This window comes from Lipotes vexillifer, unplaced genomic scaffold (assembly GCF_000442215.2).
Source record: "Lipotes vexillifer unplaced genomic scaffold, Lipotes_vexillifer_v1.1 scaffold294, whole genome shotgun sequence".
Lineage (NCBI taxonomy): Eukaryota > Metazoa > Chordata > Mammalia > Artiodactyla > Lipotidae > Lipotes > Lipotes vexillifer.
The window spans coordinates 237,511-260,771 of NW_006783917.1; the positions used below are offsets into that span (position 1 = coordinate 237,511).

General features: G+C 36.1%; 1 protein-coding gene across 1 annotated transcript in view; it reads left to right on the plus strand.

The window, feature by feature from the left end:
* Positions 1–23,261, plus strand: part of FBXO8 (F-box protein 8) — a 39,865-nt gene that overhangs the window by 2,514 nt on the left and 14,090 nt on the right. The window contains exons 2-3 of the mRNA XM_007456433.1: positions 12,305–12,641; positions 15,441–15,567. Of these exons, the coding sequence (XP_007456495.1) occupies positions 12,313–12,641; positions 15,441–15,567 (456 nt within the window). The 5' untranslated portion in view covers positions 12,305–12,312. The remainder of the gene's footprint in view (positions 1–12,304; positions 12,642–15,440; positions 15,568–23,261) is intronic.

Below are 23,261 nucleotides of genomic sequence, written 5' to 3' on the forward strand. Positions count from 1 at the left end.
CCCAGCGGCCATGGCTCACGGGCCCAGCCGCTCTGCGGCATGTGGGATCTTCCCGGACTGGGGCACGAACTCGTGTCCCCTGCATCGGCAGGCGGACTCTCAACCACTGCGCCACCAGGGAAGCCCCAACTCTCTTTTTTTCCTACATTTTGATTCAGATTTGGAAACTGAGGCTAATCCATTGGCTGACCTATGATAATGTGTCAAAATCATTAACATGAAGTCTATGAATTATACATTAACTCACGTTGCATTTCCATTGAATTATTTTACTTACTATTTTAAAACAACTTTAATGAAATACATCCACTTCTAGAAATTTATGTTCTCCATTTCTTTATTTTTTTCTCGTGGTTTTGTTTTACTGACATTGACATAGATTCTCCAGTGAAACTTGAATGAGTTTATATTCTATTTAGGGCAAGTGCTTTTGTGATGTAGATAGAGATGAGAAAAGATATTTGCTTTCAAGTTTAGGCTGTTTGGGAGTTTAGCTCTGTGATCAGCAGTTTGTGTATTCTGCAAGAGCAGATTGCAGGGGATTTCATAAGCTATTTGAAAGAAGGAACAAGATTTTAGCAAGTGAGCCATGCTTGGAGAGCCCCTATCTGCTCATCCTGAGCAGTGATTTGTAGAAGTCATGGACATGGGGGGAAAGAGATGGAAAGGACAGATGCTAAATACACATACACAGGCACACATACGTCCATCTCCATCACCTCTTCCTTTTATTTTAATTTTTTAGGATTTTCTCATTTTTATAGGATCATAGAATTTTATAGCAGAAAGGGAACTTAGGGATCATCAAGTTCAAAACCCGCTTTTTACCGGTGAGGAAAGTGAGGCTTTGAGTATTGTGCCCTCTACTCACAACTAGTTGAAGGAGCCTGAATCAAGCGCATGTTTTGTGTCAGTCTGTTTTCATTGTTAGATGTTTTCTCATCTCACTTCTGACTTTCCTATTGGCTCCTGTCAATATTTATTTTATGTTAATACCTTGTCTTATTTGTGTAAAAGCAATTCAGTGAGAATTACAGTTTTTGTTTTGTTTTCCCATTTTTTTTAATTATGGTGAAATAAACATAACATAAAATTTACCATCTTAGCTTTTTTTTTTTTTTTTTTTTTTGCGGTACGTGGGCCCCTCACTGTTGTGGCCTCTCCTGTTGCGGAGGGGCCCAGCTGCTCCGCGGCATGTGGGATCTTCCCGGACTGGGACATGAACCCACGTCCCCTGCATCGGCAGGCGGACTCTCAACCACTGCACCACCAGGGAAGCCCCATCTTAGCCATTTTTAAGTGTACAGTTCAGTGCCATTAATAAACACATCGTTTTGTTTTTTAATTCCACAACTCTCATAGGAATGGCCTTGCAGTCAGTGGGCATGGAGTGTGGTGTGCCATGAGGAGGTAGGTTGGGATGTGCTGCCATGACCACTGCTGATTGCAGTTGGGTTGAGTAAAGAGTGCAGTTAAAGTATCAGTGTAATTAAAAATAATGCCAGTGAGAAATTTAATAAATTTATTTTATTTGAAAGTTAAAACAGACAGTGGAACATCTCTTGCAAAAGAAGCTGAAGAAATAAGTGAAATTAAATAAACCCCCGATTCTCTGCTTTTTGGTTACATTTTAAATGACATCTTAATGTTTACATTTGTTTAGATGCCATTTGGTAACACTTATTACAGAATCAAAGAACAGGAAAAAACCTTCAGAAAACAAAGTAATATTGTAAATCTTTTTCGAATTAAAAAAACCCCTACAAATGGTATGCTTTTTAGTAGCAAAAACTGCTCTTGAAGGACCAGATCTTTAAATTTAATGACTGGTTTGTTTGTTTTGTTTTTTTATGTTTTTAATGTACCCTGTGACCTCTTAGTACTTAGCTATTTCCCTTTTCTCGTGAAAAAGACCTCCTTGTGGACTTACCCTTCCTTCATTTCTCTACAGTTGTTGCCTTTCAATGTTAGAAGTGTGAATGGTTATCAGGTTTTTTTCTTTTCTTTTTCTCCCCTCTACTCAGTCTGTTCTAAACTACTTTGGTGGTCTGCTCTTTTGGAAGTAGAGAAGTAAATGTTGGGCTGCCAATTTGGTTATATATGTATAAAATATTTTCTCATAGAATCTCCCATGTTCTTATGCCTTTGAGTAATATCACATGATAACACTTAAAAAGATTTTTAAAACCTTAAGTAACCAAAAATCTAGTTGTTACTTTCTCATTGGAAAAAAATTGAAAATCTCTAAGAAGATATAAATGAGTGAATTTCCTCATCTTTAAGGCAATAGAATTTTCATGTTAGAGATAATTCTTTTGGTACACATTTTAGATCTTTATCTGAGATAGGAAATTTCTTATTTGTAAACCCCACTATTTAGACACTTAAGAAATATTGAGAAAAACTAACCATTTATAATGAGTGTTTAAAGTAGCTCATTCGTGTCACTCATAAAGTAGCTCATTCATGTTAAACCCATGATTTAACACTGCTTGCTCAGGAAGAGACTTTATGGAATCTCGTTTGCTTCAGACAAAAGTGTTTAAAGCAGAATGCTTTCCTGAGACCTCCAGGCTGCTTTGTGTTCTTCCTATCTTCCACTGCGTGTCATCCATCCATCTAAATGGTGCATAATCCATTCTTTATTACATATATTTGTTTCCACAGCATGTGCTATTTGAATGCTTAGTGCCATAAAATTGCTAAAAGCAGTGGTACAGTGTGTTCTTTTAGAATAGTACTTTATTTGATGTTTAACTTGTTACATAGGGATGTTTTGATTAAAACTGCTTAATATATTTTAATTTTATATTAGAATACCAACAGTTATTAATAATCTCTATCATTCTTTTGTGGAAATACTCTACTCTTTTGAAAAGAGAACAAGACATTACAATAACAGAAAAGTATTATTCTCATAAACTTTAATAATTAACTTGATAGAGTTCTTGGTAATTAATGTAATCTATGCTGCGTCCTAAGTGGAAGTGCCTTTGTGCTATGTTACAACAGATTTGTTTAGACTACCACTGTATTTCTTTTTTAAAAAATGAGAAAAGTACATCCAAAATATGTCAGAAAAATATAGCTGTTTCTCAGATTTTTGCATTAGAAAAAAGGAAATGAGTCAGGGCGTACATGCTGCTTTGCCAGTTAAAAAATGCTTTTATATATGTTATCTCAGTTAAGGCTTATAGCAATCCTGTAAAATAGATAGGAGTGATTTCCCCTATTTTGTAGGTAACCGAAGATCAGAAACCTCGTTTGAAATATCTAAGGTCATACAGCATATGTCATAACTGGAACTCCAACTTTAAATTCACTCTCCAAAGTAGCAGTGTCAGAAAAGCCTACACATTTCTCTCAAGCACACATCATAGAGCCCACATTCTCTAGTCTCAGCATAATAAAGCTAGATATTAATTTTAAAAACCAAAAGGCCTAAATACTTAGATTAAAAAATACAGACTTCTAAATTATCCGGTCAATGTGTAAAAATGGTACTATTATTATTGTCGCTGTTATTTTCATAGAAACAAGGATATCTAAGTAGTAAGGAGATTAAACAACTTTCTGATTTTAAAAATATTTTTACCAAATTAGATCATTATTCCCACAAATCAGAAATATTATAAAATTGGAATTGAAGCAATCCAAATTAAATCACATTAGTTTATGTACTTTGATTTTTAATGAGTAGTTAAACCAATTTTCTTTAATGTATTTTGCATTTATGCTGGGTTTTTTTTTTTATTAGACCAAGTAACAGGCACACATCAATCCTTTTGCATTTATACCGTTACTCAATTATTGATACTTCCTGGTAAATAGTCAAAACATTATTATAGATCTGTATCCTTAAGTATTTGTATTCCTTGATTCTGTCTTCTTTTAATCTATACAGTACATTCCACGAAGTCAGAGGTGATTCATAGGTCATAGATTTTTAATAATTAGTTGGGTATCCTTAAATCTAAAATAGTTACTATTTGTCATAGGCACTAGACTTGCTGTGTCCTTGGTCACCCTCTTTAGAGTGTTTATTAGAGTCTTTAGTTCTTTGAAGAACTATATTGTGGTATCATTTACATACCGTAAAATTCACCCATTTTAAGTGTACAATACTCTGTCCTTTTTTTTTTCCAGTTAATTGTAGATACACATGCAGTTGCAAGAAATATACCAAGAGATCTCTTGTACACTTTGCCTAGTTTCCCTAGGCAGTGACATATTGCGTAACCATTATATACTATCACAACCAGGATATTGACCTTAATACATTGCACCTATCTTATTCAGAATTCCCCAGTTTATTTTTGCTCAAATGTGTATCTGTGTGTATGAGATTCTGTGCAGATTCACATATCCAGCACCACAGTCAAGACACTGAACAGTTCAAACACCACCGGGATCCCTGGTGCTGCCCTCTTATAACTACACCCACCTCCCCCCTGGGTAATGATGCTGAACGTCTATCATGTGATTGTGTACCATTTGTATGTCCTCTTTGGTGAAATATCTGTTCATGTCTTATGTTCATTTTTTCTTTTTTAACATCTTTATTGGAGTATAATTGCTTTACAATGGTATGTTAGTTTCTGCTGTATAACAAAGTGAATCAGCTATACATATACATATATCCACATATCTCTTCCCTCTTGCGTCTCCCTCCCTCCCTCCCTATCCCACCCCTCTAGGTGGACACAAAGCACAGAGCTGATCTCCCTGTGCTATGCAGGTGCTTCCCACTAGCTATCTACCTTACGTTTGGTAGTGTATATATGTCAATGCTACCCTCTCACTTCGTCCCAGCTTACTCTTCCCCCTCCCCGTGTCCTCAAGTCCATTCTCTATATCTGCATCTTTATTCCTGCCCTGCACCTAGGGTTTTTTTTAGATTCCATAAATATGTGTTAGCATAGGGTATTTGTTTTTCTCTTTCTGACTTACTTTACTCTGTATGACAGACTCTAGGTCCATCCACCTCGCTACAAATAACTCAATTTCGTTTCTTTTTATGGCTGAGTAATATTTCATTGTATATATGTGCCACATCTTTATCCATTCATCTGTTGATGGACACTTAGGTTGCTTCCATGTCCTGGCTATTGTAAATATTATGTTCATTTTTTAATTGAATTGTTTGATTTTTTGCTTTTGAGTTTGAAAATTGTTTATATATTCTCGATACTAGTCCTTTGTCAGATGTGTGGTTTGGAAATATTTTCTCTCAGTCTGTAGCTTGTGTTTTTGTCTTCACATGGACTATCAAAGAGCAAAAGTTTTAATATTGTTGAGTTCGACTTTATCAACTTTTACTTTTATGGATAGTACTTTTGATGAACTCTCTTTGCCTAGATATAGATCCCTAAGATTTCCTTCTCTGTATTTTTCTAAAAGTTTTATTCTCTTATGCTTTACATTTAAGTCTATGATCCATTCTGATGATTTTTTGAAAGATGTGATATTTAGGTCGAGGTTCATCTAATTCAATTTTTCTTATTGTTTACCATTCATCCATTCTTGCAGTCAACAGATATTTACTGAGTGCTTTGTAGGTCTAAGGCACTGTGTTTGGTATTGGATTTTTCCATGTAGCCTATTGTGTTGAATTAGTCCCCCATCTTAGTACTTACAGGCAGTTCTTACTCTGCACAGTACCATGCAAACTGAAATGCATGAGTGTTAGAACTGTGGCCTTGCTGTGCACAGTCCCATGGAACTGTCAGCCAGTCGTTAGCTTGGTACTGTACAAGGCAAGGACTACCTGTATATATTTTAAAATTTTTATTTCTTTTAATAAACAATAATAAAGCACAGTATGATAGGTGAGTTCCAAAATTATTGTCATCTTAAGGAACATATGTTTGAGTAATTCGTATTTTATTTTATTTACTTTTTTGAAATTAATTAATTTATTTATTATTTATCTTTGGCTGCATTGGGTCTTTGTTGCTGTGCGTGGGCTTTCTCTAGTTGCGGCCAGCGGGGGCTACTCTTCGTTGTGGTGCATGGGCTTCTCATTGTGGTGGCTTCTCTTGTTGCGGAGCATGGGCTCTAAGCACGTGGGCTTCAGTAGTTGTGGCATGCAGGCTCAGTAGTTGCGGCTCGTGGGCTCTAGAGCGCAGTCTCGGTAGTTGTGGCACACAGGCTTCGTTGCTCCGCGGCATGTGGGATCTTCCCGGACCAGGGCTCGAACCCATGTCCCCTGCATTGGCAGGCAGATTCTTAACCACTGTGCCACCAGGGAAGCCCCTAATTCATATTTTATAATCAAGAAATATGCTTTAAAAATATAGATCTCTACAGTTGTAACATTGATTTCAAAGATCCAAGAAATTGACACTCTATCCATAAAGCTCTTTATAATTCAAGTTCCTGGGATGTGAAGATGTCATAAAGATCTAGAGTAGAACTTTCTTATTAATTGATTTATTTTGTGATACCGCCATAAGGACTCTTGATATGTTGAATCTTCCCATGAAGTCTTAAAGTTTTCATTTCTAGAAACATGTCTATAGTGATTAAAGATGATGGTAGTACTTAACTGCCAAAAGGTATCTCTGTTATCACTGACTGATAACTAAATACTTGACCTTATTTGCCAAGCTAAGAGTGTCAGCCTAAGCAAAGTTAGTTTCTTCTAACTTTGTATATTTACTAGTTGTTATTTTTTTCTCCTAGCGAAGGTAAATGGCATCTCCGAATTCACAGATCCTCAACTAATAGAATTTGGAACCAGGATTATAACTACTCAGATCATTAGGTCCAGAATGACCAGGTGTACTCTGAAATGGGAGAACCAAAATAAATAAGAGTTATCATTTAAAGGGGACTGAGTGGTGACTACAAAACTACCTGTTATGATAAATTCCCTGTGGCTTAGGTTCTCTTAACCCCTATAAGTTCCATGGAATAAGACTTATTCACTGTTTATCTGGTGAGGAAAATGAGTACCACAGACTATAAGCTAAACAGATTCTGTGTGGGAGTCTGAACCAGATCTTTTTTCACGTCAAAGTGTATGTACTTTCCACAAGAACAGTAGCCTAAAGAGAGGCTGCAGCTGGGAGCAGCATGGAGGTAATAAGCAGTGACAGAGGGAGAAGAGATGAGAGCTAGTGATGAAGAAGCAGATGGTGGATCGTCTTTGCCAGTTCTGGGCATAAGGTTTGGTGGTTAAGACTAACCTTTGGACTCAGATAGACCTGAGATGGAATCCTAAGTTTTCCATTTGCCAGCTCTGAGATCTTGGGCAAAGTTGCTTAACCTCTCTGAGTCACTATTTCTTCAGTTATAAAATTCGAATAATATCTACCTATGAAGGTTGTTTTGAGGACAGAGATGAGATAATGTATGAAAACTTCCACAATGCTTGGCATAGAGTAAGTACTAAATAAATTGTGGTTTATAGTACAAAAACAATATTATGGTTTAATATTTATATTATTAAATATTATATTAAAATTATTGTGCACATAATATTATGTATGAAAGGAGGGAACACAGCCAGGAATTCCAAGCCTTAAATCTGCACACGCAAAGTTAAAGGGGTATTTTTTTCCCCTACTTTCTTTAAAAATATTTCTTCAGCCTTTAAAAGAAAATTTTCTATCACAACTGGCAAGAATAATTCTTACTATTTTGATGTTTGCCTTGACAGGGGTCTCCTACTTCTCTTAAACTGTGACAGGGGTCTCCTACTACTCTTAAACTGTGATGGTTTTCAGTCTGTATGACGCTAAGCTCTTAGGGCAGTAATTCTTATACTTAGTGCACATCAAACTCAGTTATTTTCAAATTTCACATGCTTGGATTCCTCAATCAGGAGATTTCTGTTTACAGAAAGGTTGTACGATTAATAAAAATAACTGGTGTGTACCTTTTACCCAGATTCACCAATTTAAAACATTTTGCAACATTGCATTAACATTCTCTCTGTATAGAGACAGATGTTTCTGTTTTTCTGAACCATTTGAGACTGTCTTATACATTATGCCTTAATAATTCAGTTTTTTTTCCTAAAGAACAAGAATATACTCTGACAAAACCGCTGTACAGTTATCAGATTCAGAAAAGTTGACATTCATATAAGTATTTTTATCCAATCTACAGCCCGTATGTCTAGTTTTTCAGTTATCCCAATAATGTCCTTTCTAGCACTTTGTTTTTTCACGCTAAGATCCAGTCCACACGCTGCATTTAGATGTCATGTTTTTCAGTGTCCTTTAATCTGGAATGATTCCTTTCTTTATCTTCACAGCATTGGCAATTTTGAAGGAAAAAAATATTATTTATAGACTCTTTGGTTTCTCTGATATTCCTCATGATTAGATAAAGGTTATACATTTTTGGCCGGAATACTGTATAATTGTTATATCCTTCTCAGGGTATCACGTCCAGAGAGGCATATATGTCCTATCCTTCTCAGGGTATCATGTCCAGAGAGGCATGTATGTCCATTTGTCTCTTATTGGTAAATGTTAAGTTTGAACACTTGGTTAAATATTGTCTGATTTCTTAATTTCTTTTTGTAATTAATGAGTAATATATTTGAGACTCTGTAAATCTTCCATTCTTTATCAAATTCCAGATTTAGCACCCACTGATAATTCTTGCCTTAAGAATTAGGTTTTCTATGATGGTAGTTAAATGATTTTTCTAACTCATTCAGAATTTTACTATAAGGAAGAGCTTTCCTTTCTTCATGTAATATTTAGTGATCATCAGTGTAGACTCACTCATGGATTTCTTTTTTTTATGTGATAATTGAAGTATCATTCAATAAGTTTTACTGAAATGCTCATCATTTTCACTCTGAAAATATGGTTTTGTCAAAACAAATGAGCTAACATTTTATTATTAGCTGTGAAGTGCACTTTATATGTAATGTTTAATACAACAGCCCTCTGAGCTATATGTATTACCACTATATTATATGCAAATTATCACCTTAAATATGAGGAAACCAAAGCTTAGACTAGTCAAGTAGATTCCCCAAGGTCCTGTAAGTGCTCATCAGTGAAGTCAGGATTTGAACTCGAGTCTGTTCAACTTCAGAGTCCACAGCACTATGCTCCCTCTGTGACTTGCTTCACAGTTTCTGTAGTGGATCTCCTGTCTTTTTGAGAGTTTTATCACTTTTCTGACAGTTCTGTCCACATTCCACACCACTATTACCCTAAGGAAGACTGGGAGTGGGGTGGAACACGGTCGATACCCTTTCCTTTCTCCGAAGGATAAATATATGATAGTAATCCTTCTCAAGTGATTTATCATACTGTGTTCGTGCTCCGTATCAAGAACTGCTTTAAAGGGAAAAAGACATCCCGCAAGGGTAATTTGAAATAGAAGAATATTTATTTAGCAGTAGAAAAATAGAAAATGCAGTTTTCTTTGTCTGAATCACGTGTAGATGAGCCTCAAACCTCCACCCTCCCCATCAACATTTTTTAATCCTAAGAACCAGCTGTTGGCTTAACCTCTTTTCTACCTGCTGGATGCTCTCCGAATCACTTTATCCAGTGCTCTATTTAAGTGATCCCCATTAAAGTCCAGAGCTTAGGGAAATCACCCTGATTCTGTGTCCCCTAGCAACATCCCTGAGAGTAATAACAGCTGCCTAACCATATGTCACTAGAAAGATGTTGTAGGGAGAGTACATATAAAACTGATATTAAATGCCTTAAATCTCCTTAAATCTAGACTTCAGACATCACAGTCACCACGTTTGATTATTTACCTTTAGTGCTGCAAATGCAAAAGGGAAGAATAAATATAATTATCTAAAGTGACAACAGATATACTGGGTGAGCTTAGCAATCAATTCAATTTCTAGATATTTTCTTGCTAAGATAAACAGAGAAATGGCTATGATAAAAATTTTTAAATGTTTATGAGTCTTTTGTGTCAAAATTAAATTGTACTTATGTTGTAACATGACATAGCATATTTAAACATTAAGGAAACTTATAGCTCCTTACAAATTTTTGTTGATATTCTGCATTTTTTTCTGTGTTAATTTACTGTCTGTAGTTTTGCCTTTTCTAGAATGTCTTATAATTGGAATCACATATTACATAGCATTTTCAGATCAGCTGCTTTCACTTAGTAATATGCATTTAAGTTTCTTCCATATCTTTTCATGGCTTGATAGCTCATTTCTTTCTAGCACTAAACATTCCATTGTCTGGATATACCACAGTAAATTATCCATTCACCTGCTGAAGGACAACTTGATTGCTTATAAGTTTTGGTAATTATGACTAAAGCTGCAGGTTTGTGTGAAGGTTTTTGTGTGGACATGAGTTCCCAACTTATTTGGGTAAATACCAAGGAGCATAAATGCTGGACCATATGGTAAAAGTATGTTTATTTTTGTAAGAAACTGTCAAACTGTCTTCCAAAGTGACTGTACCATTTTGAATTCACATATCCTTGCCAGCATTTGGTGTTGTCACTTTGGGATTTCAATCATTCTAATAGAAAATAAAAATTTAATTATTAATAGCTTAACTGCCACTTCAGGAACTGCTACCATTATGGTAGTATGTGTCGTAGGGAGGAAAAGTTACTACCTTTCGTGGTTTCTTTGCAAAAACAAATTTCCCCACATTTAAAAATTATTAATATGTTCCTTCTCTCTGTATCCTCCCTCCCGCATCTCTTTATAGCTTAAAATTTTGGATTTCCAAGCAGTTCACAGTAAGGACAAAGAGTGAAAAATTATCCTGGACTGTTTTTTCTGTTTTAATCAACAAGTAGCCTGTTACAGTGGCCATTATCCAGCTAACAGACAATAGTTAAATAAATATACATGCCTTTTTAAATACTGGAAAAATAATCGGTGACATTCTTTGAAATTCTACTCAATTTTCAAATTATTCCTAATAATTTTCAGAATTCTGGTCACCAGTGGGCTTGGGGAGGGGTTGCTTTTTTATTTTTTGATTATTACTCCTTATTGTAAGCAGCCAATTAAAACAAAACCATATTTTAAGGTTAGGTCACACTATGAAATTTATTTTAATGATTTTGAACAAAAATCCATTTCGTCCTCCAAATTTTTTTTTTTTTTTTTTTTTTTTTTTGCGGTACGCGGGCTTCTCACTGTTGTGGCCTCTCCCGTTGCGGAGCACAGGCTCCGGACGCGCAGGCTCAGCGGCCATGGCCCACGGGCTCAGCCACTCCGCGGCACGTGGGATCTTCCTGGACCGGGGCACGAACCCATGTCCCCTGCATCGGCAGGCGGACTCCCAACCACTGCGCCACCAGGGAAGCCCCTCCAAATTTTTAAAACACGCACATCCCAGTAGTCAACTTGGGCTTTTAAAACAAGAATATTTTGTTTGTAAAAGAGATCATGAAAATAATTATTTGTGTTAGTTAAAAGCTCTTCCTGATTTCATTTTTCTCAGTGAATTTATTTGCCCAGGAAAAGTTACTTATTTGCAAAGCCAAGTGAAATAGAAAGTCTAGGCCAATAGTCTTCTAAATATTTGTATATGAGGAAGTCTGATATTTGTAAGAGATAAATGTAGAGCTACTTTGGTTGGAGGCCAAGTGGAGAGAGGAGGCTAGAGCACTCCCATCCCTTCTCCTGCCTTTTCCCAGGTACCTCTGAGGAGTCCATAGGGCTCCTGGAGAAGAAGTGGAAAATTAGTCTAAATTATGATTTGTATTTAAAGCAGCAACAGAACCAAATAGTCATTAATGAGCTCTTTATCATGGAGTCCTACGTGTCTACTTTATGAGGTTTCTGACTTCAGGGCCCATGTTACATTTTATTACAGCCTACAACTTAAGAGCAGACTGGCAGGAATTAAACGAAAAGCCTGTTTCACAGCTGTTATGCATCTGGGAATTTGGTTAAAAGGGCCTAGCTTAGCTTAGCCTGGGTTGTGATAAAAAGCAGGGTGTACAGGTCTTTTAAGTGAAGTCCTGTGCTCTGATCAGAGTTGTATTTAATACTGGCCCATAAGTCCACATAATTATAATTTGTAAGAGCCTTTAAGACGTCAGTAACTTTTAAATCTTACCTTGTGGAAAATGATTATGTCACCTGTGGACTTTAAAAGTGGTTAGCAAACTGAGATAAAGGTGATAATCAAACTAAATCGTTCTCCATCCAAGTTTCATACTTACTATGTTCCAACTATTTGTAATTTCCTACTCCATTTAATACGCTTTAATGAGCAATGTTCATTCTGATAAATGAATGCTTCATGTAGACTTGTTGTACCGCAGGGAAAGGTGGATTACTTTTGTAATGTCGCCTTCTTACTCCATTCTGGCTTTCTCCCAGGCTTGCAGATGGGTCAGGGGCTGTGGAGAGTGGCCAGAAACCAGCAGCTACAGCAGGAAGGCTACAGTGAGCAAGGCTACCTCAGCAGAGAGCAGGGCAGGAGGATGGCTGCCAGCAGCATTTCTAACACCAGTCATCGCAAACAAGTCCAAGGGGGCATCGATATATATCATCTTTTGAAGACAAGGAAATCGAAAGAACAGGAAGGATTCATTAATTTGGAAATGTTGCCTCCCGAGCTAAGCTTTACCATCTTGTCCTACCTGAATGCAACTGACCTCTGCTTAGCTTCCTGTGTTTGGCAGGACCTGGCCAATGATGAACTTCTCTGGCAAGGGTAAGTTCAGCCCACCATGTTTGATCCAGATAGCTCTAAGTAGAATCCTGCCTACAGGTTGTGGGCTTTTTGTTTTTTGTGTTTGTTTGCTTGTTTGGGTTTTTTTTGGGGGGGGGGGTGCTGCTTGTTAGCATAAACTTTAACTGGTGAATATTTCATCTGCTTTTTATATTTTCTAACCACTATTTGTTCAATGAATTAGGCAAATATTGGAAAGCAAAGAGATAATCTACTTGCTGAAGTGAAAGTAGACTGTAGAAATTTCAGCAGCTATTTTACCAGGTTAAATTTAAGCTATAAATCTAAGAACTTTTGGTGCAATAGAATCTATGGAACCTAAGTTACTCCTTAATAGATTGTATACATGAGTCATGAAAATGAAAGAATCATTGAATCTTGGGTTTTCTAGCATTCTTTACCAAAGTTTATTTAAGTCTCATTATTTTAAAGTGAAACTTCTGAACAGAGTAAAACATGTCTAAAAACAAGTTTTTTGAGACTTTAAAACCATTTTTCAATGAAAATCTATGGAGAGAATCAATTATCTAAATAGCCAAACTTTAGTAAAAATGTATTACCAACAATGACATTTTTAACTCAGGCTTCCCAATGCTACAGAATTATAGTATTAATTATGTAGTTCATTTCTCAACCTTCAAATAGCTAAAAATCATCAATATCATCTTGTTATTCTTCCCTTGTCTTAATGAAGTTACTGTGCAAGTGAGAGGAAATTCTATTAGTAAAAGTATAGTTATTAATTTTTAATTGTTCAGTGTAAGAGGAAAGAAAAGTACTTTAGGGCTTCCCTAGTGGCGCAGTGGTTGAGAACCTGCCTGCTAATGCAGGGGACACGGGTTCGAGCCCTGGTCTGGGAGGGTCCCACATGCCACGGAGCAACTAGGCCCGTGAGCCACAACTACTGAGCCTGCGCGTCTGGAGCCTGTGCTCTGCAGCAAGAGAGGCCACGATGGTGAGAGGCCCGCGCACCGCGATGAAGAGTGGCCCCTGCTCACCACAACTAGAGAAAGCCCTCGCACAGAAACGAAGACCCAATACAGCAAAAATAAATAAATTAATTAACAAACTCCTACCCCCAACATCTTCTTAAAAAAAAAAAGTACTTTAAAACTGGCTCACTTTTATTTGTAACCTCTTTTCTACACTTTAGTATTCCCATCAAACTTAATTTATGATCCTATATTTGAACTTTGTAGAAGAGTTTATTTCTGTGCTTATATGAACTCAATCAGAATGTGGTTTTCACTTGGGATTTAAATTTGGATTGTTCATTTTGAAAAGAAATGCTTCCTTTAGTGTTTACCACATAATTATGCCTATATATCTGATGCTTGGATTTTTTTTTTCTTAGTGATAAAGGCTAGCTTAGTTTTTTGGTTTTTGTTTTTTTAATTTGGATGTTGAGAGGTTCTGTTGCTTTCATGTAGCTTAGTAATAAAATCAAAAGCTATGGGACTAGATTAAAGAGACTGCTAAAATATTGATAACTTTCTAAACAAGTTACTAAACTCATTGTTACGAAATCAGTGATTTCATTTGGTTGGTAAAAATAATGCAAGGATATAAATTAACTATTAAGAAGATATTCCCATACAAAATTAGATATTTTACCCACTATCCTCAGAAATTTTGATGGTACAGGCTGAGACGGTAACTTTTTTGTTTTCTTGTAAGCTGTGTGTGTGAGAAAAGAAGGAAGTTTGAGCCAAAAATCAATGATGAATATCAGAAAGTGAAACTATGGTTCACTTTCTGGATGAATACATCCAGAATTTCCAGGCATTGTAATAAGATGAAACGTTAGCTTTCAAATAACAACCAGTAGCTAATGCCTCAAACAGAGTTGGAAACAGGTATACCAATGTGTAGAAACAGTGTGTTTTGAGGTATGAACCATTAGTATTTTAAGTATTACAGATTTTGTAAACAATCATATATAGCTGTGATAGTAAAGAACCAGCGTTTTGAAGCAGTATTTTAAAAACTGCTAAACTTAATGTTGCAACTTTTCATTTAAGTATTGAAGTTATAGCATTACAATTTCTCCCTCTACCCAGCAACCTTCCTCCTTCCACCAATTCAGTTATATTTCGCAATAGAGCACATACTTGCTTAATTCTATTTAAACTCTTGGTTAAGCTTGCAAACTCAGGGGCTTCCCTGGTGGTGCAGTGGTTGAGAGTCCGCCTGCCGATGCAGGGGACGCGGGTTCGTGCCCTGGTCCGGGAAGATTCTACATGCCTCGGAGCGGCTGGGCCCGTGAGGCATGGCCGCTGAGCCTGCGCGTCCGGAGCCTGTTTGCAAACTCAGGAGTAAGCTCCTTGGATTCAGATCAAGCTGTGTTTCCCTGGGCAACTTTTTTATGGTGTCTGTTTCTTTATCTGTAGCACCAAATCATGGGATTGTTGTAAAGACTGAGAAAGTTAATACTATTAAAATGCTTTAAATAGTGCCTGGCATCTAGTAAGCACTTGGTAAATGTTGGCTATCATCATCATCATCATTATTTATGTTTAACTTCAGTAGGACTCACAAATATTACTAATCTTTGTAACTCACATTTATTAAGTGCTGTCAGAATTGCTAAATTGAAGACATTTGTCTATCTTACTCTGGTAAACAAATAAAACAAGTATAAAAGTAAACATTTTATACTTTAGAGCTGTAAAATCCAATTTTATGTTATTTCATATCACTATTTTATCATATATATACATATTTAACTTAGAAAAATTCAATATAGTCATGTTTTCTCGTCTGATTTTATCTTACTTACAGGCTGTGTAAATCCACTTGGGGTCACTGTTCCATATACAATAAGAACCCACCTCTAGGATTTTCTTTTAGAAAATTGTACATGCAGCTGGATGAAGGCAGCCTCACCTTTAATGCCAACCCAGTTGAGGTAAGTGAAGAATCTGAATATTTACAACAGTTGCGAACTTTATTGTTATCTTGCTGCAGCTTTCCAACATAATAAACTTGCAAGTAAATTACAAGTCACTGAACATGACTTTTCAATCATTGCAAAGCCCGGTATTTGAAGTTATTGCTCTGTGACTTAGTCATTTCTTTTTACCTTACCATGTCATGTTCTAATCTTGCTACCTGCTTACTTTGTATGGCAGCTTCCATGACATATATGCAGCCCGCCACTGGACTTGGTTGAGATACTACTACATTATAAGTCGAGAGCACAAAATATGTTCATCAAACTTTATCTGCAGCATTTTCTTTGTTTCATCATTTCCATTTACTAACAATGCTATTTTTATCAGAGATAATCACAAAGGACATTTTTCTAGTTTGTGACACATCAAAATGTCTTTAAATAATGCCTTTAACAATCTAATACATGATGGCATAGAAACAACTTATAGATTCTGTTATAAAACTGAATAATTTTGCATTAATTCTTTAATTCTTTTTTCTTAAGACAATAAGCAAACATGAACAGAGAGCAGGGAGAGTGGGAGAAGCAAAAAGAACTGTTTGAAATTAATTAATTAATTAATTATTTCTTAACATAACATATGAGTGATCAAAATGTGAAGACAGTTCTTTCTCTGATTCCCCCTTACCCCTGTTCTTATTTTAATGTATTCTGGAAAGATTCAGAGTTTGAGAAATGTTTAAGTGTCTACTAGACTTACTCTTAGAAATCTAATAGAAATTATGTAACACTCAGAGCTAATACTTATGGGTGGATCATTTTCTATGGAAAAATTTATCTGGCAGTTATTTGAATTTATTTAATTTTCAAAAACCAACATTTTCCATTTGTTGTAGAGGTATTAAGGACTCCCTAGTTACCTTAATATTAATATTCTTTAATTAATATTAATTCATATTAAAGAACTACTGATCTTATAAATATGCACATAATAATAGAAATGACATTTTAAAATTAAATTGACTTTTGCTTATTATATATGACTTCTCTGTTAAATTTTTCTTGTACATGAATAAAAATATAACACTGCTAAAAAGGTTTACTAATACATATACATCATCAGTTAAGTCTTAGCCCAAATACAACAAAGTATATATGTTATAAAGCAAATATGTTATAAGCAACAAATATGTTATATTTGTTCTCTTTCACCAGTTTTTACTTTCAGTGAATAGAAGACTGATACTTTTCATGAAAGTAGAATGATTTATAAGAAGTTGAAGTTCAGATTACACATTTGAAACCAATATAATATGGATGTTACTAATTGAAACAGTTATATGACTAGCATTATAATAGGAAATATTTTGCATCAGTATCTTGAGTTAATTGAATGATGGTTACTAGAGAAGAACTGGGGCAGAGCAGTACGGTGTTTTATTCCAGATACGCAGGAGTCAGGAAAGGCAGCTATTACAGGCCCTGTCTTATGCCCAGTTGATCAAGGCATACTGGCTCCAGTCATGAATTAACACCAATGTTGAGTAAAACTGTCATCTTCAATTCCTATCACTTGCAAATGTTACATTCTAAGGAAAGTGTAACTTGGTAAGTACTGAGTTATAGATTTTCAAAGTCAGACAAGTTGGATGTGACTGCTCATATTGATTATGGTAAGTAGTCATTCCTCGCTAAAGGAGTACTAAGTTTTAAACAAGTTATAAAGCATCCTTATTATGCAAAGATGAAACTGTAGATAGGCCCTTATATACTAGAATATGATATGGGTAGTTTTAAATATCTAAATTGGAAAAGCTAGATGTCAAAATATGTTTCCATCTTTGCAGCTACATATATCAGACTATAGAGTTCTTGTTACACCTCCTCTAGAGTGTTTGGGCAGGGGTGGGGGCAGAGAAAAGAGGCAAAATTAAAGTCCTCTTTTTATCTGGCAAAAAAATATTAAAAATTTTCAGTCAAATATTTACTTAAAGAGGGGATTCAATTTACTAATTAAAATAAGATTTTTAGATCTTCAGATTTTTACTTATCCATCCTACCTACCATTGTTATTGAGAGTTGGCTGTATTTTTTTCTTTACTCCCTGGCCTGATTCAAGGATATACTGGAGCATTCCAGAAGTATTGAATTTACTGTTTTGAAAGGGGCACATACTGCTGCCAGGCGGCATGGAACTGAACCATTCAAAGTGACTTTTGGTTCCAGAATTCTGCTTCTATGCTTTTATGAACATCAGTAACTCAGCAAGCAGCTGTCGCCTAATAACAAAATAGAATTCTCTCTTTACCAGAATATACTTAGGACATAAATAGGCGTGGAAGGACATTGACGTACACTTGTAGGTGCAGGGAAATAAGTATTTTGATAACTATTCCACACTTGCTTTCATTGACTAATAAATAATCAATATCAATTTGGTTGTTTATCCAACCAAAATATAATTGAAAGATTATCCTAGTAGGTGTTTTTATATAGAACTTACCTACAATGAGTCATACTTTAGCCAGGTCTTAGAATGACTCTTGCCATGATATTTTAGTGCTAGCAGTCAGGAAATACTTTATGGAGGTTGATTTTTTTTCCCCCTTCACTGGAACACTGTCATCAGATGTGTTATTTGGGTTCATTTAAGCCTGAGAAGTAAATTATTTTTGATGATACGTTTAAATGTAAGTGGTATTTATTTTAAGTACCTGAGATAAGATGTATATAATTGTTCAGTATTGTAACAAGTCTACTTTTCCATAATTTCTAGTTCTGTACTTAACATTTTGATAGCAAGCATCATTAAAATATTATAAAAATAAGAATACTTACAGCCACAGGGAACGAGATTCTCCAAAGGACATCGTTCATGTCACGGATATGGGTAACCAAACTCCACAGCAGCTGCTGGCAGTGGCTTATGGGGTGGGGGAGAACTTCCGCACAGTTTGTGGTACGATTGTCTAGCACGCTGCTGTTTTATGCATGACGTTGTGATCTCAGCTGTATGTAAAGTCTTGATCTTATGCATGAGCTTGTGTACTTTGTGGCAGGTGACCACATTCTAGTAAAGGAATGTGCTAAAAACCATCTGTTTACATTAGGCTGTATTTCCCCTGCATGTACAAGTTACGTGTGTGATTTTATTCCACAGCAGTATTACAATAAAGTAATTTTACTTATCAACCAGTAAGCTATATTCCCTGTGCTCCATTTAGTATTAAACTTTTTCTTGACATAGTTATTTTTAAAACTAGAGTTTCTGAAATTGGTAGTGAATGTGGTTTAACTTTATATTATAGGTTTATTTTTATTCATATTTCTATAAATATGTTTATAAATTTTAAAAATTATATCCTCATTGGGGTCAGGTAAAAGAAGTCTTTTTTAAAACTATGTAAGCACATTTTTCCTGTGTTCATATAGAAAGACCCACATGCATACAATCGTATGCATTCTATTAGATTGATCTGGAATAGACTCTATTAGAAGAAACATTTTAAATTTGACCTAAGCATATGTTTTAGATGGAAATGTATGCACGAACTATTTTTGAGATATCATCTTCTTTTTGTTGTTGGACCAGCTAAAATATAAACAGGAAATTTGGAGTTCTCCATTATAGAAAAGAACTCAGGTGTTTATACTCAGATTTTACAATATCTCATATATTAAATCTTACTTTTTGCTCCAGTATACTGCAGCAAAATGTTCATTGCCATTACTTCATAGCATAGAAACAATGATGAAAAATAACTTTTGTTCCTGGAGATACAAAACCTTGATATCATCAGAATTTACACATTTCCCAAATGTATTCTTTGTAATAATTATTCCACAGGATAATGGACATAGTCAAAGGATTTCCCAAGTCTAATAAATTTGATCATGATAGGTTGTGATTAGTTGGCTCATTTACAGAATAACCTGTCAAAGCCTCTAATATACTGATGCACATTGTGAATATCTAAGAGGAGGGTATTGTATGCCATATTATGCAGGTTTATTTGACATAGTGTCTTTTTGGCAGGTGGGCGGGGTGGAGGGAGTATAAAGTAACATTCCAGGGAACACATTCTGATATACGCTACTGTAGATTATCTGCAGTCTTTCTATGTGTAAATGAATATGTGTTCTTAAATGAATAGACACCTGGCTTGAATGATTGAAATATCCTGTTGTTCACTGACAGCTACTTGATGTTTATTTTACCTGTAATCTTTTTTATTGGAAGTCTATGGATCTATAATTATTTGTTCTCTTTCCTTTGGTCTGAGAGTATTAATTACAAAAAGATAAAATAAAACAGAGTTGAGTCTTGACAACCAAGAGCTTTATTCATGTTCTGTATTTTGATTGTAGTCTAACATGTTTAAGGAAAACGTTAGTTTGGAAAGTAAGAGTAGGACAACAAACCTGATAACAATATTGTATTCAAGTAACTACATGTAGACATTGATTAAGTATCCGTGTCAAATAACTTGGAACAGATCATTCATCATTATATTCTTGGTATCTCGTTCTCTACACTAACTCTATTAGGTCTCCTGAAACACAGGAGTATTCCCAGGGAAGGTTGACAGACCACTAGATGCTTTTTAGTTTGGCAAACATATAGCCTTTTGAGGTTTTATCCTTAGTTCTACAGGTCTAGAAATTTGACTTTATCTTTCACCGAAATTAGATCAGTCTCTCAGGAATAAACTTAAGCTGTAGATAGTAGAACCTGAGCCAGGTTGACAATAAAATGGGTATACTTTGAACAGTGCCTCATAGCATGAAGAAAGAGAGAATGCCTAAGTTCTTAGCTAATATTATAAACTAAAATATATCTAGGACCTAAATGTAAGGCCAGACATTGTAAAACTCTTAGAGGAAAACATAGGCAGCACACTCTATGACATAAATCACAGCAAGATCCTTTTTGACCCACCTCCTAGAGAAGTGGAAATAAAAACAAAAATAAACAAATGGGACCTAATGAAACTTAAAAGCTTTTGCACAGCAAAGGAAACCATAAACAAGATGAAAAGACAACACTCAGAATGGGAGAAAATATTTGCAAGTGAAGCAACTGACAAAGGATTAATCTCCAAAATAGACAAGCAGCTCATGCAGCTCAATATCAAAAAAACAAACAACCCAATCCAAAAATGGGTAGAAGACCTAAATGGACATTTCTCCAAAGAAGATAAACAGATTGCCAACAAACACATGAAAGGATGCTCAACATCACTAATCATCAGAGAAATGCAAATCAAAACTACAATGAGGTAACACCTCACACCAGTCAGAATGGCCATCATCAAAAAGTCTACAAACAATAAATGCTGGAGAGGGTGTGGAGAAAAGGGAACCCTCTTGGGACTGTTGGTGGGAATTTAAATTGGTACAGCCACTATGGAGAACAGTATGGTTCCTTAAAAAACTGAAAATAGAACTACCATACGACCCAGCAATCCCACTACTGGGCACATACCCTGAGAAAACCATAATTCAACAAGAGTCATGTACCACAGTGTTCATTGCAGCTCTATTTACAATAGCCAGGACATGGAAGCAACCTAAGTGTCCAACGACAAGTGAATGGATAAAGAAGATGTGGTACATATATACAATGGAATATTACTGAGCCATAAAGAGAAATGAAATTGAGTTATTTGTAGCGGGTGGATGGACCTAGAGACAGTCATACAGAGTAAAGTAAGAAAGAGAAAAACAAATACTGTATGCTAACATGTATATGGAATCTAAAAAAAAAAAATGGTTCTGAAGAACTTAGGGACTGGACAAGAATAAAGACACAGACATAGAGAATGAACTTGAGGACACGGGGAGGGGGAAGGGTAAGCTGGGACGAAGTGAGAGAGTAGCATGGACTTATTATATACACTACCAAATGTAAAATAGATAGCAAGTGGGAAGCAGCCGCATAGCACAGGGAGATCAGCTCGGTGCTTTGTATCCACCTAGAGGGGTGGGAGGGAGATGCAAGAGGGAGGACATATGGGTATGTATGTATATGTATAGCTGATTCACTTCGTTACACAGCAGAAACTAACACACCATTGTAAAGCAATTATACTCCAATAAAGATGTTAAAAAATAAATTAAAAGATAAAATATATATAGGAATAATTGGGTCCTCAGTGCCCTGCACCAGGCTGCTCCACTCAGTATGATATGCTACCTATAGTACCCACCTTCCCTGTATGTTTCATCTAGGGTGTTTTTGGCTTGAAAGAACAAAGAGCCTAATAATGGCTTAAACCATATAAATTTATTTACTTCAGAAGACACCCAGAATGGGTATCCCAGAGTTATTTCAGTGATACAGTGATCTCATCATGGGACCACAGTGTGTTGACTTTTGCCCTCTCTTGATAACAAAGTAGCTGCCACTACTCAAGATATCACATTCTCATATGAAAGTACCCTCAGCACAAAGAAAGGGGGCAAACTCCCTCCTCAAATTCCTTATGCTTATTAGAGAGAAAAAATTCTTTTCGGGAGCCTTCAGTTCACGAGAACTGAATCACATAACACCCATAGACCAGTAGAAAACAGGATAGGAAGGGTTATGTGATTGGCTTAGACTTAACATGATTTAGCAACTGTGGCTGAGATGCTAGAAGCAGTGAAGGAGCGAAACGGCCTTTGGGAAGGCATCCAAGCATCTGCAACACTATTTTCAGTAGTGAACCACTTGAAAAATGTGTGATTTTGCTTCCCTTATTTCTGTGGCTCTGCTGGTTTGGACACCTTAATACTCAAGGCAGGAATATTGACACCAGAGGCACAACAATTCAAACTGCTGGCGGAGGCTACCTTCTTGCCATTTTAGTCCTCTTGCCACTGAGAAAACAGACCAAAAGGAAAAAATTTAAAAGGTATGAGGGTAGATAATTATGTTGTGGTTGAAGTGACTGAGCCTGATTACCAGAAGGAAATAGTTACTTCTACACAGTGTGGAAAAACAAAAGGATACAAGTGGAACTCGGGAGATGTCTAGAGTTCTTCTAATTCCATTATATTCAACTGTGAAAGTTATTGTTGAAAAATCACAGTAGTCCTGTAGGGGCAGGGTTTAAATCCCAGCACTAGATAAAGAATCTGGACCAGCTGAGAGGCTGGCTTCATTCCTCCATAGCTAAATATAGATTATCCCAAGCTAATCATGTTAATTCCATTCCCCTTGGCTTCCATGACATCCATGTAATCCAGTTCTGACCTGTGACACAGACCCTGTGACAAAAGAGTACTGTATGTGCACACGCACAGTTCTGGACATCGGTATATAAGGATGCAGTGACAGAAACACCTGCGGCCACCTTGAAGCCATGCAGGTTGTTAACAACACACCAAGAATAGCACATTGGAAGGAAAGAATTGGGTCCCATGATGCCAAGTGTGAGCCTAAAAACCTGGAGCCTTAGTAGTTTGGGATTCCTTATACAAGGTAATAAATCCCTGTACTTTTTTTTGAATTGAGGTTCCTATGTTTGTAATCAAAACATCCTAACGCTGCATCATCATCATCACTGCTGTTACCCAAACTCGTAGGAGTTTGATGTGAAATCCTGAACAAAAATTTGTTCATAAAAATAAGCATCGTGGGCTTCCCTGGTGGCGCAGTGGTTGAGAGTCCGCCTGCCGATGCAGGGGACACGGGTTCGTGCCCCGGTCCGGGAAGATCCCAC